General features: G+C 31.9%; 1 protein-coding gene across 1 annotated transcript in view; it reads right to left on the bottom strand.

The window, feature by feature from the left end:
• Positions 1-497: 497 nt before the first annotated feature.
• Positions 498-18,866, bottom strand: part of LOC132720118 (uncharacterized) — a 28,490-nt gene continuing 10,121 nt past the window's right edge. The window contains exons 2-4 of the mRNA XM_060704113.1: positions 14,282-18,335; positions 3,880-4,069; positions 498-3,490 (exon numbers count right to left, since the gene is read on the bottom strand). Coding sequence (XP_060560096.1) covers positions 933-3,490; positions 3,880-4,069; positions 14,282-15,046 — 3,513 coding nt within the window. The 5' untranslated portion in view covers positions 15,047-18,335 and the 3' untranslated portion in view covers positions 498-932. The remainder of the gene's footprint in view (positions 3,491-3,879; positions 4,070-14,281; positions 18,336-18,866) is intronic.

Genomic DNA, 18,866 nt, shown 5'->3' with positions numbered 1-18,866 from the left:
AACATAAAACTATTACGTGATATTTCTAATTTTCTATAATTATTTTACCGTTTAAGGTAGAAAAACTTGCATGATGTGTTTGAAAATAATTATTATCAATATTTCTTTAATATCTATCTCAAATTTTACAAACAATAAATTGTTTAAAGTGAAAATCTACAAAATAAAAACATTCGTAGTGGCATCTGCCATAATAAATAGAGATATTTTCTGCGTAAACTTATGTGTTAACTTTATTTTTTGCACGGAATTATTCATACAATGGTATTTAATCATTTTCTTAAAACGAAATAATTGTTTTATATTCGACCTTCTCTCCGGTCTCCGGTCTTCAACGGTCACCAGTCTCCATATACCTTCCTCTATTGATCGATTATTGTAAACTATATTTCTGATACAAACGTTTATTTATTTTTCCCCAAACAATGTTGAAAATAGTTAAATAAAATATCTTTATATCATTAAAAATGTTTCCCGCAGGAAACCATTTTACTTGTTCAGGTCTTTCTTGTCTGCATTAATTGTTTGCTGTAGTTCAAAGATTTAGCTTGCGTGTTCATGTCCGCCGTTATTCAAATTCGATTTGTCACTAAAAATCGAAAAGGCGCTGCTTATGAATATTTGTTAGACAATTTCAAAATCAACATTTATCTGCCCTTTTCTAGCTTGTTCTTCTTTTAGGACTATTCATATATAAAGTAATAAATAGTAATAGGTTTCCCGCACCAAAATCATGCAATATGAATAAATTGATAAATTAATAATTAATACCACAGGCAATAAGTAAATAGCAATTTTCAATACAATGGATCTCATATTTTCTTCTTAAGTATAAACAATTTTTATTTTAAAATTTTATTTTGACAGTTTTTTTTTAATATTTTGTGAAAATAAATGATAATAGACAGTGCAAATATCTCAAACACATAACACTAAAAGAAAGCTGGTTTAACGTCCATTCTTAATCCATCAAAGGAATGGCCCCTTTTTGGAAGCTTTCGCGTAGATGCTGGTGAAGTTCTTTCTAGAGACTTTACCCGCACTGGATGTGGTCTGTTGTCAGATCTAACACTTTCTACAGCTTTATGCACTGGCTTTTTAATCTCATCGGTTTTAAAGCTACCATTCTTAATCCCTTTTGACAATTCAGAGTGATCAGTTTTTGAATCATCATTTTCATTTTCACAAAAATTTGTTTCAAATGAGAGGTCTAAGTTTTCTTTCTCCTCATCTGGCCAAGGGCTACTTCTACCACGTGGAGTAAATTCTTGTTGACCAGATGAGTCACTCATATTTCCTTTTTCTAATCCTGATGTAAACCCTGAATCACCGAACTCTGCTTCTGCATCCGTTGTTATTATAGTCGGTGCTTTATACATAACACCAGTTGGTTTACTTACATTAAAATTTACTTGAATTTTAGATCGCCCTGGACTGTTTGTTAACTGAGTATCACTTAGACTCGTACTACTTGACGTCCTAGAGTTTGAATTACGAGAGACAACTGCTTGGGTCCTGAATTCCTCGTCACCATTTGATATGTTGTCAAGAAATGGATTAGAACCTGAACTTGTAAGGTCCTCTGGTTCCTCCTTAATTGACTCAAAACAAAGACCTACACCTCCATATACGTTAGCTCCAGGATTGATATGTTGTTCAAGTGCCTCTTCAAATCCCCTGTCTGTGTCCTCATCAAAAATTGATGAAACCGGGGTCGATAACTCGCTATGTGGTGACGCTGCATATCTAGAATCAAATGTATATCCAAATCGTAGCTCAGAACTGTCATGTGATTCTTTTAATGTATCTGTATCAGAATCTTGGACAAGGGGTTCTCGAATTTCCGAATTTTCTTCAGTCTGGAAATCTAATTCATCCATCCATGGCCGTCTTCTAGTTTCTTCCTGATATGGGCTAACAGTTACACTGCTATTACTGCCGGAGCTTGCGTTTTCGTCATCTATACTATTAGTTTGTTTCTGAACAACATTTTCTTCACTTTTTTCAGTTTTGACAGAAATGCTATCAACACCTGTAACAGAAAAGCCTGTAGAATCTCCTAAGCTTATCCTCGTGTCTCTATCACTATCGCCAAATTCATCATTTAAACGATAATCAAACATTGGACTCACATTGAACATTGTGAATTTAGGATTTTTATTAACAGTTGATAAGTTAATGTTTTGAGGATTAGGTTTATCTAAAGGTAAATGAGGATTTTCCATTCTAGGTAAAGGTTTTTCGAACCAATATCCTTGTCCAGAATCACTTCTTTTTAAAGATGTGGTGAAAGAAGTGCTATCAAACTGTAAATCTCTTCTTTTTGCAAATGGATTAGTCCTGACATTGATTTCATTTTCTTTTTGAGAAACATTTGTTCTCACGTCATTTGAATTAGAACTTGGTTTAAAACTAGAAAATTGCAAAGTTTGTATACCGTATCTTGTAGATTTAACTTTACTTCCATATGGCACAGCACTGTCAACAGAGGTGTACCCGTCGCTTATATCGTCTAACGGAATAGCGTTATCATTAAATTCGATCTCATTTTCATCTCTTAGATACATTTGACATAAATCATCAAATGTACTGTAAACTCCTTTACCTACATGCTTGTTTCCTACAGATTGTTCTTCTGTATTTTTAAATGTGCTTAAGGTATTGCCACTAGGTTCATTGTTATAAACATAGGCAGCTCTCGCTTTCACTATTTGAATATCAGTTATTGATTCATCGTCCAGTACTTCGTCAATATCATCATTAGTATATGTTTCACCTGCTTCACTTTCGGTTGAGGGAACCTGATTAAATTTATGTCTTGGTAAACTTTCTGTTAAATAATCTGGATGGTAATCACTAGACATATAAAAATGGAGAGAATTCCCACTGATATTTGCCGGAACGCTTCTTGCGACCGTTTTAACAGATTCTTCTTCAACTGTGGGAGATTTTTCAAAACCTTGATTAACAAATATTGGCGGCAGGTTCTTTTTACGGATAAGTTCATTAATATCTTTGTTTGACTTTCCAGAGGAGGTGCGTGCTACATCGTGACGATGTACAAATGCAGTTTGTTTTGATAATGTTGCATTGCTATTTGCTTGAGCAGGCGTTAGTCTCATATTAGCCTCATTTCTTAAAGCGTCATGCTTCTTCTGTAGTACTTCTAAGTTTTGTATATCTACTGGTCGTTCATCATAAATTGATGGTGGACGTTCTACGTGCACTTCTCCTCGTATGACACCATTTACACGAGCCTCCTGTGGATTTGGGGAATTACCTCTACTTCCTTCATTGAAGAGGGTTTGAATACGTGTCTGTCCGTTTACATGAACATGGTCTCTATGTAATGTCTCTGACTTGTTGGATCGCATTGTCCCTGTGGCACTGGCCCCTCCAGCACGGCCAATACTTGATGGTCGTGACGGAACCACGGATACACGGTCTCTTTCCCGTTGGGTGTAAGATTGTAATGTACAAGAATAAGGCTCTGAAATAATAATGTTTTATATTAATATATTAACACAGAACATGCATCTACAAAAGAAAAATTAGTAATAAGATAATGTCATATGAAACAGTAAAAACTTATATAACAAATATAACATCACGTGTATTCTTGCCTCACAACAGTCATTTACGTTATGAATATATAAATAAATTGTTTAACTTGTCTTATTCCAACAAGGCTGTCGGATTTAAAGTTACTAGGTATACAGTATATATTTGTATAATAGTCAAATAGTTTCTCACTGTGAGCATTATGTATTGTTATATATTTTTAGGAACGATTAATATTAAAAAAATTTAGATTTATTTGCAAGAAGTTCACATTTAGTCATATCTACGAGCATTATCAGTATATATATTATGTCTCACCATCTTCTTCCTTGTCTTTGTTCTTCAGCACGTGCACCTGCCACTGGTACGTCAGCGCGTGCCTGTATCGTCTGCTCAGTAGCCAAAGGGTGTGAGGTAGTAGCAATGCTTCAAAACCAATCATATATAGCGAGATTACCTCTAGTGTGCCACGATCAATCTTCGTAAATGTCTGAACACCTTGCATTAACTGAAAAAGTAAAAAAAGTGTCCATATATATTAAGGTATGAGAAATATTGTAAAGACAAAAATACATATTTAATTTAGTATAAAATTATTTTAAAAAGTAACACGGTTTATCTTTTAATTGTTAGGTTTAAAGTTAGATTGTACCAGGCATGCCTTAACCTGTCAAACTATGCTGTCTGGCCGATGATTTAATGAATTCAGGTGCCTGCCAAATGAATTTCAAAATAAACTGTACCGTATTTTAGGGACTTGCAAGCTTAAATATCACAGTTCACTGACAGTAAGCAATTTGAAGATGTAACAAGTATTTTTCCTATAAGCTTAGCTCAAAAAAAATTTCATTGGTTTTTTTGTTTCTGCAGAAACGTATTGATGATATCATTGAGCGACTTGGCTCAAAGTCTGACGAATAGTGTAGCTGATTACTAATTCTACACCGATGTTTAAAGTGAGCACGTTGAACTTGTCAAATATTTGAAAAATTTTCTCTTGATTATTTGTTTTTGTATGTATTATTGTTGCGTTAACTGAATAATACATTTGCAAAATAAAAAAAGTGTATTTCAGTGAATGTTATACGAGAGGAAATTCTTTTTGTGTTATAACAAATTATGAATTTTAAGAAAACTTAGATTAAAAATAAAATCGAACAATAGGCAGTATAAATAGTTTTGTTAGATATAGAATTAACTTATTTAATTATTTTTCTTCCCTTTTATAAAGTTCAAACTAAAGAAATATGGATGGCTGTTTGTGTAATAGATAAAAATGACAATTTATTTTATGTTTTGTTTAATCTGACGGATATTAAATGAAATATCTAGTATGTAGTACTTTTGTCAAAAACATGGCCGTTCATCATATAACATTTTATAGTATGTAGTTATTATTTTCTTGCCTATTTATTCTAATCAACTTTAATTATGATAGTTTATTCCATAAAGTTTAGACCAGATATAAATAGTGTAACCGGTATGTGATTATGGACCTAATAAAATAGAGATAGAAAAACAAAACGGAAAAATTGAAAGTGTAGCAGGCTCGGTTTGATTGAGTAGAAATTAAGCTTACATTCCATCAGTATAAAACGTCGTAACTTTTTATATTTCATGCCAATAACATATTTATATATTTCATTCAAGTTATATACCTAAACTAAGCAGTAAGCATTGGTATAACCTCTAGTTCTGTTATAAGGATGGTCACAATACAAAACTAAGTATGAGAGTAAATGTAAGTATCCACGACGAGATTCTCTGTTACATTTGTCTAAAACCTAAACAATGCTCAAATGTAATGTTTCACTTTGAATTATAACAGATTTATCATTAATTCCAAGTTGTTTTGCAAAAGAAATGAATAATGGACCGCCGACGCCAAATGTCGGTCGAGTAACGATTTTGTATACTACGAGTATTCCAGTATCCAGCATGTTAAATGTTATAGACGACAAAATAAACCGTAAGTCACATATGTGCCCATATTAAATGTACCATTGACAATCCATAATCCATTATTATTATGCCTTAAAGGTAAATGGCTCCAAATGAGCCAAATATTTCAAGAAAATCATATTTTAGAAAAATGTACAGAACTTTTAGAAATAGTAAATAATTCAAGATAAAAGTAATAATACCAATGTTATGTGCAATATATATGATCGATTTGGCAGTATTTTTCATCATATTTCTTCTGCGTTACTAGCGCAGTAAGGGCTATTTTTGCATATTTTGACCTCCTTTTGATAATTTACATTGGTTGTTAACTTGTTAGTGCTGTTTCCATTGTGTAAATAATTGTCTTTGTTACCTTAACAATATTTTACTTTTAAATACAAATTTTAATTTTTTGTTAACATAAGCAGGAATCATGTGCCTTTAACCCATACCCTGCGAATAGCGAAAGTGATGAGCCTTTGCCACCAGTATAGAGCCAGAACAACCCGTCTTGTGGAGTCTAAACATGCCATAACTGTTGGTTAATCAATTTACAATTTTTATATTGATACTTTCAATACTGATAATCTAAATAAAACATTGACCAGTGTTTTAAGAAATTCAGATACTGGATGGTTCAAGAAACTGATTCGAGAGTTTGTCTGTAAGTTTATAGCTCTATCTACAATCTAACTAAAATAATTTCTTTATAAACTAAGAAATCCAGGAGGTTTAGGGTTAATAGATAAAAAAATGGCATATACATCGACACTAAAACAGTAATTGTATAAGTGACCGTAATAGTAAATGTTTCAATTTGGTGAGATAATATCTGTCATTCTGACATTTCTTCCAAGATAACTGTTAAGTGAATTTTTCATTTTATGATATACTTTTGTGGTTGTTTTGGACGTTATATGACCTCAATCATTAGACAGCCTCTTTGATTCTGGTCTTTAGTGTTGTTGAGCATATTTGACCGGTATGTCTGTTATTGTTGACTAGTACTCGTATGTCTGTTCTTATTTGACATTTTATACTACCAGGTTATTTGTTTGATTACAAGTTGAATTAAGAAAATCCGATGAATGTCAATAATCATAAAACATGCAGCATATACATGTGTTCCTTTGTTTATTCAATACATAGGTTTTTTTCATTTCTTTTCAAGAAAGCATCTCTTTTTTATACAAAGTCCTTACATCACATACTTTCAATACCCTGGACAGATGAGAACCATACTGATTTTATTGGACTCGTACACAGATGCAAAATCTATGTTGGGATCTGCTAGCGCCTCGTCCAATATATGTTATGTTACTCGTTCAATAGAATTCAGTATTGGACTCAACAATGTGTTTAACATTACTCTGTTAAATAATGGAGCAATTACATAAATTATGGCATAATACACATTAAACAAGTTAAACGTTTTGCGGTTTTGTTTGTTTGTTTGATTTTTGTTGTTGTTGTTTTTTTTTTTTTTTTTTTTTTTTTTTTTTTTTTTTTTTTTTTTTTTTTGTTTATTAACCATTTATATATTCTCTTTCGGTAATTTTGTAATCAACTCGTTTCTCCTCTGCAATTTTAAGATCAATACATTATTTTGTTCGAACCGAATTTGCAGACACAGAGATGCTATTGTATTCTGGTGATTTAATCGGTGAATTTCCTATTGTCATGGTTTCATACAGCGTTACATGAACATGATTTAAACATTGTTTGCGCATTTCTTTACTCTAATTTCCACGGAATAATTCACAAACCGTTTCGGGTGAATATTAAATGGAACAGTTGATTAAAGACATGTTTGCATTTCTTGGAATTCGGACATGCATTTCTATACAATTTAAATATTCCATCAACATCAATAACATTTCTTAAAGTGAACTGGTCTATAATGGAAGGTGTGTAATACAATGAATAATTATGTTGATAGTACTAAGTAGCAGACATAACAACAAACCACAATGGAAGTTGTTGGCAAGTGTGAGACACATGATACGATATAACATTTGAGCCGTACCATGACAAAACCAACATAATGGGTTTGCGACCAGCATGGATCCAGACCAGCCTGCGCATCCGCGCAGTCTGATCAGGATCCATGCTGTTCGCTAACTAACCCTATTACAAGTAGAGAAACTGATAGCGAACAGCATGGATCCTGATCAGATCTGGATCAATGCTGGTCGCAAACGCACTATGTTGGTTTTGTCGTGACGCGGCTCATATATTTTTAAAGCAGATAGTAAAGTGTTCTAGAACAATATATCATAATTCATCAGATAAACAGTATAATCTAAATCACTTAAAACTTTATCAATTTTTTTTGTCAAGCACCATTTCATATAACAAAATCCGAATAAAACATTTCTATTCTTTTCAACAATATTTGAAATACTAGTGGAAAATGTGCCCACTGAAGACCTGTCCACTTTTATTAATAGAAACTTAACAGAACTAAACACTAACATACGGTAAGATATTTATTATGGAAGTTACTTTTAATATAGTCAAGTAAGCTTACTTGCAAAGGTGTTGCTATCTATTTTATCTCCGAAAATGTACAGTAATGGATACGAAAAAGCGATAATTCCAATAAATTAATTTTGGTAAATATGTTACACGACTCTTCCCTATTACTTGTATTCGCTAGCTCTTTAACAGATCAAATATCAATCAATTACATAGTTCATTACTAATTAGTTCCCCTAATAACTAATTTTATAGAATACACTTTATTTGATATAGAGACCAATCATATTTCAATCCGTTTGAATATTTCCATCTATTTATTGCACGTCATTAAGCTGCCAATAAGCATTTTTTGGGAGCTTAAGGTTTATGGTTGCAAATTATTTTTTCAGAGGGGGTATTAGTTTTCTTACGTTGATATCTGAGTTCAATCTCATAGATTTACAAGAAAAAAAAATCACTGGATATAATGTTAAGAATCGTTATACAAAAGACGCAAATGATAGATCGCCTTTCAAAAGATGTGAACAGATCAGGGTTAAACAAAATCAAATACTTTAAAGGTATTCTTTGCTTCAAGACAAAAAGTACTGCGATTTCTGATCAATTTGCATTTTTTTTTATATTTGTGAGTTTTTGTTTTTGTTTTTGTTGTGTTTTTTTTCTACTACCTTTACTTGGATCATAAAGTTAGGCATGGTATTAGTGAGCAGTCCTTAACAATCATTTAAGTAAAACCATGCTCTATTCACAGATTTGATACAGTAGATTAACATTCAATAATGGATTTATTTCCAGCATATGGAACGTTCGGTGACATTCATCACTTATAAGGAAATCCGATTCGACGCCAATCACTTTTGTATGGATTCAGAGCGGCGAATGCAGCACAATAATAACTGAATTTGCTTCAGGGGAAAATAGAGACAGGTTGCTAATAAAATAGAATAAATGTCACTCTGTGTGTACAATTTAAGATACGATCAACTAGTCTCAGTTTGTATAGATGCGGTTAGACAGACTGCTGGTATTACTTGGCACTTTCTGGAAGGCTTTTTGCACATGATTAGCAGCATTAGCGACTTGATTGTTAGGTGTATTTTCATTAGTCAATACATGTGAAGTACTATGACTTTTTAACTGACAAGCATTCTTTCTGTTAAAATTTCAACATTGAATACATTGTTTTAATGTGCGCGTGTATATATAACTGGTATTTCACACACAAAAAAAACTGTTTGATTTTATAAAGTACATTTATTCTTCCTAATGCTCATACAGTTGTTATTAGAAATATTCATAGAGCCATCATGATGATTTTTTGTTCAATTAACTCAAAATCCATTGTTTTGATGTATTGTTGTTGTTTTTTGCTGTTTTCTTTTGTTTGTTTGTGGATTTTTGTAGTTTCTTGTTTGTTTGTTTGTTTTTGTTTGTTTGGTTGTGTTTTGTTGTTGTTTTTTGTTGTTTTTTTTTTTTTTTTTTTTTTTTTTTTTTTTTGGGGGGGGGGTGTTGTTGTTTGTTTGCTTGTTTTTTTGTTTTTGTTTTTGTTTTTGTTTTGGGGGGAGGGGGTGTGATTTTTTACTTTTGTTTGTTTGCTTGTTCCTTTGTTTGTTTTGTTTTTGTTGGGTTTTAGGGGTATTTTTGGGGGGTTGGGGTTTTTTGGGGGTTTTTGGAGTGGGTGCTGTTGCTTTTGCAATGGTTGTTGTTGTTGTTTTAACGATATCTTTAGCTTTAGAAATCATTACGCATCTGATTTTTACTGATAGCGCGTACTAATTAAGATGGTATTATATGCCTTGGTTTAATAAAAACTGAAACTGAAACTGTAAATAACGATATAAACGTTATATTATATCACAATTTGATAATTTCACGGTTGGATTATAGAAACTATATTTCCACCTTAGCCGAAGTTTTTTTCCGACAGCAGATGAACTGCATATCTTATAATTTCATCGAACTTTCAGAAAAAATGACATCCATCGTTAAATGTACATGATTAATGCAAACACATGAGCGTAATAAAATTTCAAAAAACTTCACAGAATTATTTTTATGTCTTAATCGCGGAGAACGCATAACGATGCGCTGCAGAATTACAGAATTAGTAATTTTAAGCGCATGAAAACCAATACAATAGCATGAAATAAATAGAACATTAATTTTGTTTGATGTACATGCATCAATTTATATTTCACCGGTGTATACCAGCTGTTGTATCTCCTCTCAAGTCACGCAAAATATGAAAATAAAACATCATACTGGTATCTCCTCCGGAAATATATTTCGATCATTTACTGAAACAAAACGAATAGTCTTTTGTTTTTTGTTTTGTTGTTTTTGTCTTTTAATTTGTTTGTTTGTTGTTGTTTTTTCTTCTTTTGTTTGTTTGTTTTTTGTTGTTGATTTTTTGTGGAGTAGTTGTTTGGTTTTATTTTGTTGTTGCTGTTGGGGTTGTTGTTGTTTTTTGGTTTTTTTTTTTTATTTGTTTTTTTTTTTTTTTGTTGTGTTTTTTTTTTTTTGGGGGGGGGGGGGGTTTGTTGTTGTTTTTATTATTTTTTCGGGGGAGGAATGGTGTTGATTTTGTTAACGTATCGTAGATTTTCTTTGCAGTCATATATGGTCTGGAACCCAAAAAGTTAACTACAATTCAAATTTGCACTGTATCAAGTAGAATAAATGCATTTTTTAACAAAAACCGGCTGAAATTTTACATGTTACCCTGATAGCATCTTACCTAACTTTAATCGATTAATGAATACATGTACATGTAAAGATAAGTACAAAGTTAAATTATAATGATAATAAAGTTCGATTATAACATTTCTCTACTATGTTCTCATTCAAGTATACGCCCTTCCTATGCTGTGATAAAAATCAATCAAAGCCATGGCAACCGGTTCATAAAACCTTTATTTAATTATATGCTTTGACTTCATATTATCATCTACAGTCCTAATTTAGACACATAGTACAAATATACTTTGAATGTTATGGAAACTATTAAAATGACAATTATAGATTATAGAAATAAATGATGAATGGTCTAAAGTTATATTGCTTGGCAGAAACTGATATTAGTTAAAACATTTGTTTTTATCACAGCAAGAGTATTACAGATATACCAAGATGTACGATTGATATGATATGATATGATGTATATGATAGGATATGATATGATATGATATGATAATGATTTGATGTTTCAAAATATTGATCATCGCTACACAGTCTCTTTGTTTATATACAATAAACATTATTTTTGACAACACACAAAGTAAATATGTCATGTTTTAAACTCTTCACACTACTGTATAGGTTGACACAATATGAATCATATAGTGTTATTAAAGAAACTGGCATTTTTTGTTCAGAAAAGACCAAGTTTACTTGACCTGTATTAGTGAATGCTGCTTCCCACACATAGTTTATTCATTATTTTATTCAAATCAGACATATTCAGAAAGAATTTTATAGATTTCAATAAATTTCTGCGATAAAATTATTCTACTCTATGAGCATAGTACAGCTATATACTTAAATGGAACAAACTGACTTGAACATTTCTGATAGCAGACAGTACATCCGAGAAACCATTGCTTGAAAATTTATTTGAAAAAAGAGAGGTCCCTCGAGAACAGTAGGAAAGAAACAAAATCAGTAAGATATAATTTTCAAATTCAACTTTATTGACTTTATTCAGTCTGTTCGTGAGAGATGATTCAACGTGCAATGCCCCCCCCCCCCCCTCCTCCTAGAACGTGCAATGCCCCCCCCCCCTAGCACCGGTTGAAGAGCAGTAGTCAAAAAAAGTACTAAAAGCATTTGTATCAATGCTGGGATAAAGTAAATGGGAAATTTTTACAGCGATCACACTTCACTAAATAACTGTAATTGATAACCTTTTGGAACACACACTATTCTAAATTTCTTTAAAAAAAATTCCCAGTTAACCAATCAAAATTTTAGGAAAATAAATCAAAATTGGTACTGACTGGATAGCAAACGATGCAACTCAGACAGCATGGACATGCCGCCTAATACTGGCCTGTACAGATCTTAAGGATTTAAATAGCAACAGAACATTTTGCATTATGCATTTTTTAATGGGGGTAGGGGTTGTTTTGGGGGTCCATGAGGGTATGTAAACAATATGTTTGTACATGTTTATTTGATAATTTAAATGCTATGTTTCGCCACTGAAGCCTTTACATCACTAGAGATATATTGTGATCAATAAAACTTCAAATACAATTATTGAGAAACTGAAGATTGTTTGTGTAGAATATGTCAGCAGACGTAAACAAATCGATGTTAACATTTACCATCATCATCTTGGCACCAACAGTGATCGGTTAATTTTTCCTGATATTTTTATCATAGAAAAAAATAAGATATTACATTAGTTGAATTGGATTTAATGGTTTATTGACTATGAGATACTTGCTTGACGCTTTGGTGTCTTTTATTTTTAGAATTATGTAATATTATCCCTAACTGTATTTGATCTTTATCAATTGTTACATACAAGAAACCTGGCAGTTAATAAAAGTGTGAAATAATAGCCTCTGTATTAATTTTTCGTGTAATAACGTGTACTTATTATGATTTTCCAGAGAAAACTAGTATGGCACGTGTGATTTCAAATTCTTTGTATTGTTTTTATTTATTTATTTATTTATTTATTTATGCTCTAAATAAACTAACATATTGATATACAATACTTGTACTACATATTTAACAGAGCCAGATCTTATACATGTATACACTCCTTTTTACTCTGAGATATCTAGAAAATTGCTGAGTAATATCAAATATGAAATAGAATACATATTATATTTGCCATTTCCGCTAACAAGCATAAAGGAATATTACCACCACTCAGTCAGTTATTTCACTATAGTTTAATTATTAACACCGTGCATAATAGAATGCGTGGTATTAATGTCAGAAGACATAAATGAATGAGAAAAAAAACAACAGATTCTATGATGAATAGAGCATAGCATTATAGAATTTCAAATGTTTGCATTAAAAAAAAATGTTTGCATTGTCATTTTTTGCGCTACTGTTACTTCAAATAAATTCAATCTCTTAGATATTACGTTGACAAATGGGGACATTTAAGTATTTTATTAATATTTCAGTACTATTATTATTATTTATTTATTATCCTCCATAATACATGAAGATTTGAACAATTACACAACCAGTTTTTACATAACTACAGACACAATAAGTATACAAATGTGATATATACATTACAAGGCAGAATATAGATAAACAAATGCAAGTAATCTATAAAATGTATTCATTGGACAGCACAATTATATGATTTGCCCCTAACTGAAAAGTAAAGCACTGAGTAAGAATTAAGACGGGGAAAAATGCTTGTATATGATTTAGACTTCCCTCTAACCCTAGTGCGAAAACGAAACACTAGGAAACAGAGAGCAGGGAAACAAATCTACAAGTTTTAATTCAATGACATTTATATGAAAACCTAGACCAGTTCACTAGATGATCGAAATGTCATTTTCATAAAGAATATAAACGGTGAAGTGGGGGTGAGGTGGAATTTCTTTCACTTTACGCTCTATTTTTTTTTTGTGCGTGTGTGTTTTGTGGGGAGGAGTGTGTTTTGTGGGGAGGAGTGTGTTTTGGGAGGGGAAGGGTGTGTTTTCTCATATGAAATTTTATATTTTATTTTACTACACTTAGAACTTATTCACTGTCCCATTCAGTATCAGAATGAGATAATATTCTTTCATGCACAAAACTTATAAAAACTTACTTTTGTCCCCTAATTCCGAGGACAGGAAACGGCACCCATTTTTTAATTAAACCATAACCATAACGTCTTTATATGTCTGTGATTTGATTTTTTTCTATTTTATGTCAATGTTATTGACGTAACAACTTTGGCCTTAAAACGATTTTATAACGACATACTTAAAACAGTCATAAAACTTTAAATAGGTTAAATAGGTCTTTATTCAGAGTGAGTCCTTATCAAACCTATCAAATTAAATACTAAAATCGATCATCAAAGACATATATAATGCTTTAAAATTAACAAGCACTCTTTATTTTATTGTTAAGACTTCTAAAAGGCTTTTAAGGTATTGCTTTATTCAGAGACTTGTTCACCGACTTAAACATGACTAGAGTATTTTAATTACATCTTGTCAAATTCTAAAAGCATTTGAAAGCGTGTTGTTGAGGTTCTTAATAATCCCATTTTTCTTCTGAGGCAAAAGACTGAAATTGAATGCAATAAAACATGCGTACTTACCGCATACGGAAACTGGTTGATGGTGAAGGACAATATCACGAAAACTAATGCAAATTTACTGAGGTCCCATGCAAACTGGAGTCTGTGGTACCTTTCCGCTAATGAACTGTTCCCATGTAAAGGTAAATCCGACCTCCTGTCTGGAATGTGGAATCGTCCGGCTTGGTACTTAGTTTTCGCGACCACTTTCATATGTTTTATTAATATCATAGCATCTGAAGCACATAATATGGCGACAAACATGGCTGTGAATATAATTATAAGAAAAAATAATCCGTATCCACCGCCAATGTTAAAGGCAAGAAATTTGCACGTGTCCTTCTCATTAAAATCGTCTTCTGCGACTCCAATAAGTGGTAGCATTCCAAATATCGCCGAACATATCCAAATGAACACAATTGTTATTTTTAAGAATTTCGTCGAAAAATATTTCTTCTTTTGAGCGGACATTTTCAGTAAAGTAGACCAATGTATACTTATCACCATTAGGCTTAAAATTTGCGATAACCGAAATGTCAAAACACACCATAGATACCCAGTGCATAAACTAGGGTTCCATCTTCTGTCTGTTAATTCAAGAAAGGCTGGGATCGGTAATACAAACACAGCGTTTCCCGCCATAGCCGTAAGAATGGATATTAACGTGACGTCAGTTCCGTGAAAGAAAGGAAAGTAATGTGTGATCACAACAATAGCAAATATATCCGTAACAAAAGCAAGTGGCGAAATAATCATCCATGTTAGTGCAATACCAAAGTCAATCATTTTGTCCTTCAAATATTAATTAAATTTTTACAACTTTCATTCAAAAATAAATAAGTCACTTTTATAAAATAACAATTATTCTTTATGTCACATCACGTGCTAAAAATAAATATTTATTTTGAACGAAATGTTTTGACACTCGCCATACTTTACCACAGCATTGCGAATTTCTTCACATGTAAACAACGCCCAATGTTATCCAAGTTTAAGAAATTAATTTAGCATTATTAAATCGGATATGGTGCCTCCATTAATAAGACAAGATAGCAACACATTATAAGACGGTCCACCATTATTTTATATTGTGTTATGTAAGAGTGATACTCAATCAATACCTCTTTACAAATCCAATATCTTCTAAAATTTTATGTAGAAGAATCATTTACATAAAATCTCTAGTAGATTTCGAAATAACCATTAAACCCCTTTCACGGGATCCAATAGATGCATAATTTCCAATACGTGACGAAGCAAAATTTCGTTTTCTCTTAAGATTAAATACGCAATAAGTTGCATCGCATATTCAATAATGTCGATTATTAACTTTCGGTAATAAATCAAAATTTTAATAATCCGGAAACTTTAGAAGGATATAAAAATAATTCTCGATTTGAGATTGAGAATTAAATTAAACCGCTTTAAATTTTGATTCCATTTTCATGACAATTTGCTTGATTTCTTGTTAACACGTAACATGTTATTTGAAGCTCAAATTCCAAATATTCCAAATGTTTTTTGAAGATATTAATTGTCGTTCATGCAACAGAGTATTGATTACGGTTGTCTCAGAAAAACCATGGAAACTTCGTGCAGTTATATCCCAGTGTCATTCTTAGACAACTGATTTATAGGCAAGCATGACGAAATATAATTTAAATTGTCTGCCTTATTTACACGCACGCAAAGTTTGCTTTCAATTTATTCCCATCTTGAACAACAGTGACGTCTTCCAAATAAGTTCAACATTTATCTACACGACCGTCTGCCAACGTCTAAGCAGTTCATTTTCTCTCTATCCCGACATGGTCTCACATCATCATTTTTATAGCGTGTCTATGAATTATACCAAATTTGGCCGATGCCCACAGAGTCCGTCTGTTTCAATATTTAATATAGTAACATCTTGCCCTTATCGATCTACTCTTTGAACTATATCTAGTCTGTTAACATCGTTTTATTGTTTCCATGGAAATACAGCAGTACCTACAGCAGAGTGGTCAAATTTCACAGAACATGTTATCACATTTGTTAAGTTTGTTTACAATTTATCATTTCTTCTATGTTCGTTTAAATATTAGTATTGACAGGATTATTCACAAATTGTCAATCAAACGTGTCTTATAAGTTTTCTAGACGGTTTGTTATTTATTCAATTCCTTAACAGAAATAATTTTCTTTTTAGACACAGGAATGGTAGACAGCATTAATCCGTTCAATTTCTTTTTTTTTTTCTAGATATTATTCCTTTATATTATCATCAAACGATCGTGTTCAACTTTGTTATTTCTTTTATCTCTTTTTTGTAATCAGTTTCACTGAATAGATTAGTTAGACTCATTTGTCGATATTGATCCACGTATTGCCGAAAGAATGTTGATTGTGGTTTTATATCTCCCAGTTTGCTTATTTCGGGACATGTCAGTCTGCTTTTAAGGGTCATAAAGCTTTTTGTAGCTTTCCGTGTTCATCAGGTATTGCATCACCAGTGTTTCCCGTTGCTCGTTTATAATTTCCAATAATCCTCCCTCTGTAATAGTTTATTGGTTAATCAAACAGGTTTGTTACAAAATAAACGAAAAGGACATCGCTGTAAAATCCGAATTACCTTTGCAATTATATTAACCACATGAAGTATTGGATTTATAACAATTAGACGACAGGATGGTGTAAAAATGAAATCTGAATCTTTAGCTTGAGATCGATAATCAATCGGGATTTTCTCCTCTCAAAAGCTTGTGTGATCCTTTTCTTAGGACTTTGGACACCACCAAACAGTCTCTGCTAATAAGTTGTTTTTTTTTCACAGTGATATAATTTAAGTAACTTTATGCACGTTAAGCTGACCGCGCCTACCGTATTGTATGAATCTGTTTTACTGTCAATCCGTCTTGTCACATAAATATAGATAAGCTTATCGGCGTTCACAGCTACTTCACAAAACGTAGCGGGCGACATTCACGCCTTATTTTATTCTGCATTTAAAGTATCGGGTAAAGTAATCATGATAACTACGAGGAGATTTGTCTCCCTGGTGTCACCATCATAGGTTTTATAGCTGTAAAAACTATCTTCCTACCTTTTCATACTCTTCATTCACTCTCATACATTATTATATTTGTAATATAAAACTTTTTTCTGCTGTCTTTTTACAATTTAAGTCTTCATATTCTAGATAATTGAAGATTTCTCTTGCAGGACTGTAATTATATTATTCCCATAAGAAGTCTACACATCACAATAAATATTCACTACTTCTTGAAATTTGATCAACAATTTATATGACAGACTACTGTCAATAACTCTCGAGTAATCAAATGCCCAAATCCAGTCAGAAGGTAGTAAACTTAACTGTATATTTATGTAAACTATCTAGCAATAAACTCTTCAAAGAAATCCTTCCTATCTATGTAATATATCCTTATCGTCATCAAACGCCGATGCCAGTCTCCCTTTTAATTACCTTTTATCTGCAGTAACATCTTTTTTCCAGTGCTCCTCGTCAATTCTATAATCAAGCACAATAATCGAACGAACACATTAATTAATTATTCAGAGCAACACAAATTCACATAGAGTATGTTTATTTCATTAGACAACCTCACGGGACAACATTACTTCGTTACCGACACGTGCTGCTACTCTAAAAACAATTGTTGTTAAGAACTTTCCCATTAATAAGAGGCCTGTTTTCTGAATGTTTCAAAGTATCAAACAAGTCACAGATATATCGAGATGGCAAGTGTCAAATATAGATTAGTTTATTGTGTCCATATGCCCCTGCTGGTAAAGCCTATCTGTTCTCTTTGTTCATATATGGTATTAAAAATCAAACTATATTAGGCTTATTAATACCCTTTTCCTTCCTCTATGTTATTAATTTTGTGCCGACTACAAACACGTATTTCAAGACATTAGATATTTAATTTGTTTCTCTCCTTATGCAGTGGTGATGTGTTTCTTCCTTGTCGCCTTTTCCTCGTTATGATTCATGTCGCACCACTTTTTAATCACATACATCTAATGGTTTATTAATGTCTTGCTACTTAAGAAATAATGTGTCTTTCTTTGCCTGAAATGTAAAATATTGCATATTATAGAAAATCATTTCATTTAAACATTAATGTTAATAGTGTTGATTAATAGAAACTTAATTGCGTAAACAAATTCGTAGTAGCACTCCTTATATTATTGGAAACCGTATGATTTATATTGCTATATATACGGTTAAAAAACATATTGGATATTTAGTGTTATACCAGAAACATTTCAGTTTTCAACAGTTAATTATTATGTGTAAAATATGCATGCAGGTACGTATTTATTAAACAATTTAAATACAACGCACTTTGAGTACAACCATATCATTGGTACTTTTGCGTTTGCAATGTGTATCTTTTTTAACACAACTGTCAATCCAAAGTAACAAATAAAGGCACATGTTTCCGAAAATAATAAATTGTAAAGCAAGGAAATATAACATATCTTATATTAATTTAAGGTCAAGGTCATGATTTTGAGATGGACATGGATTTTTTAGCTCTGAGTAAAATTTAATTATTTACGTGAAATATCGAGCGCTTCTTGGAATTTTTGTTCTAAT

This window comes from Ruditapes philippinarum, unplaced genomic scaffold, assembly GCF_026571515.1.
Source record: "Ruditapes philippinarum isolate M1 unplaced genomic scaffold, ASM2657151v2 ctg4191_1_1_1_1, whole genome shotgun sequence".
NCBI lineage: Eukaryota > Metazoa > Mollusca > Bivalvia > Venerida > Veneridae > Ruditapes > Ruditapes philippinarum.
This window is presented reverse-complemented; position numbering and strand designations above follow the sequence as displayed.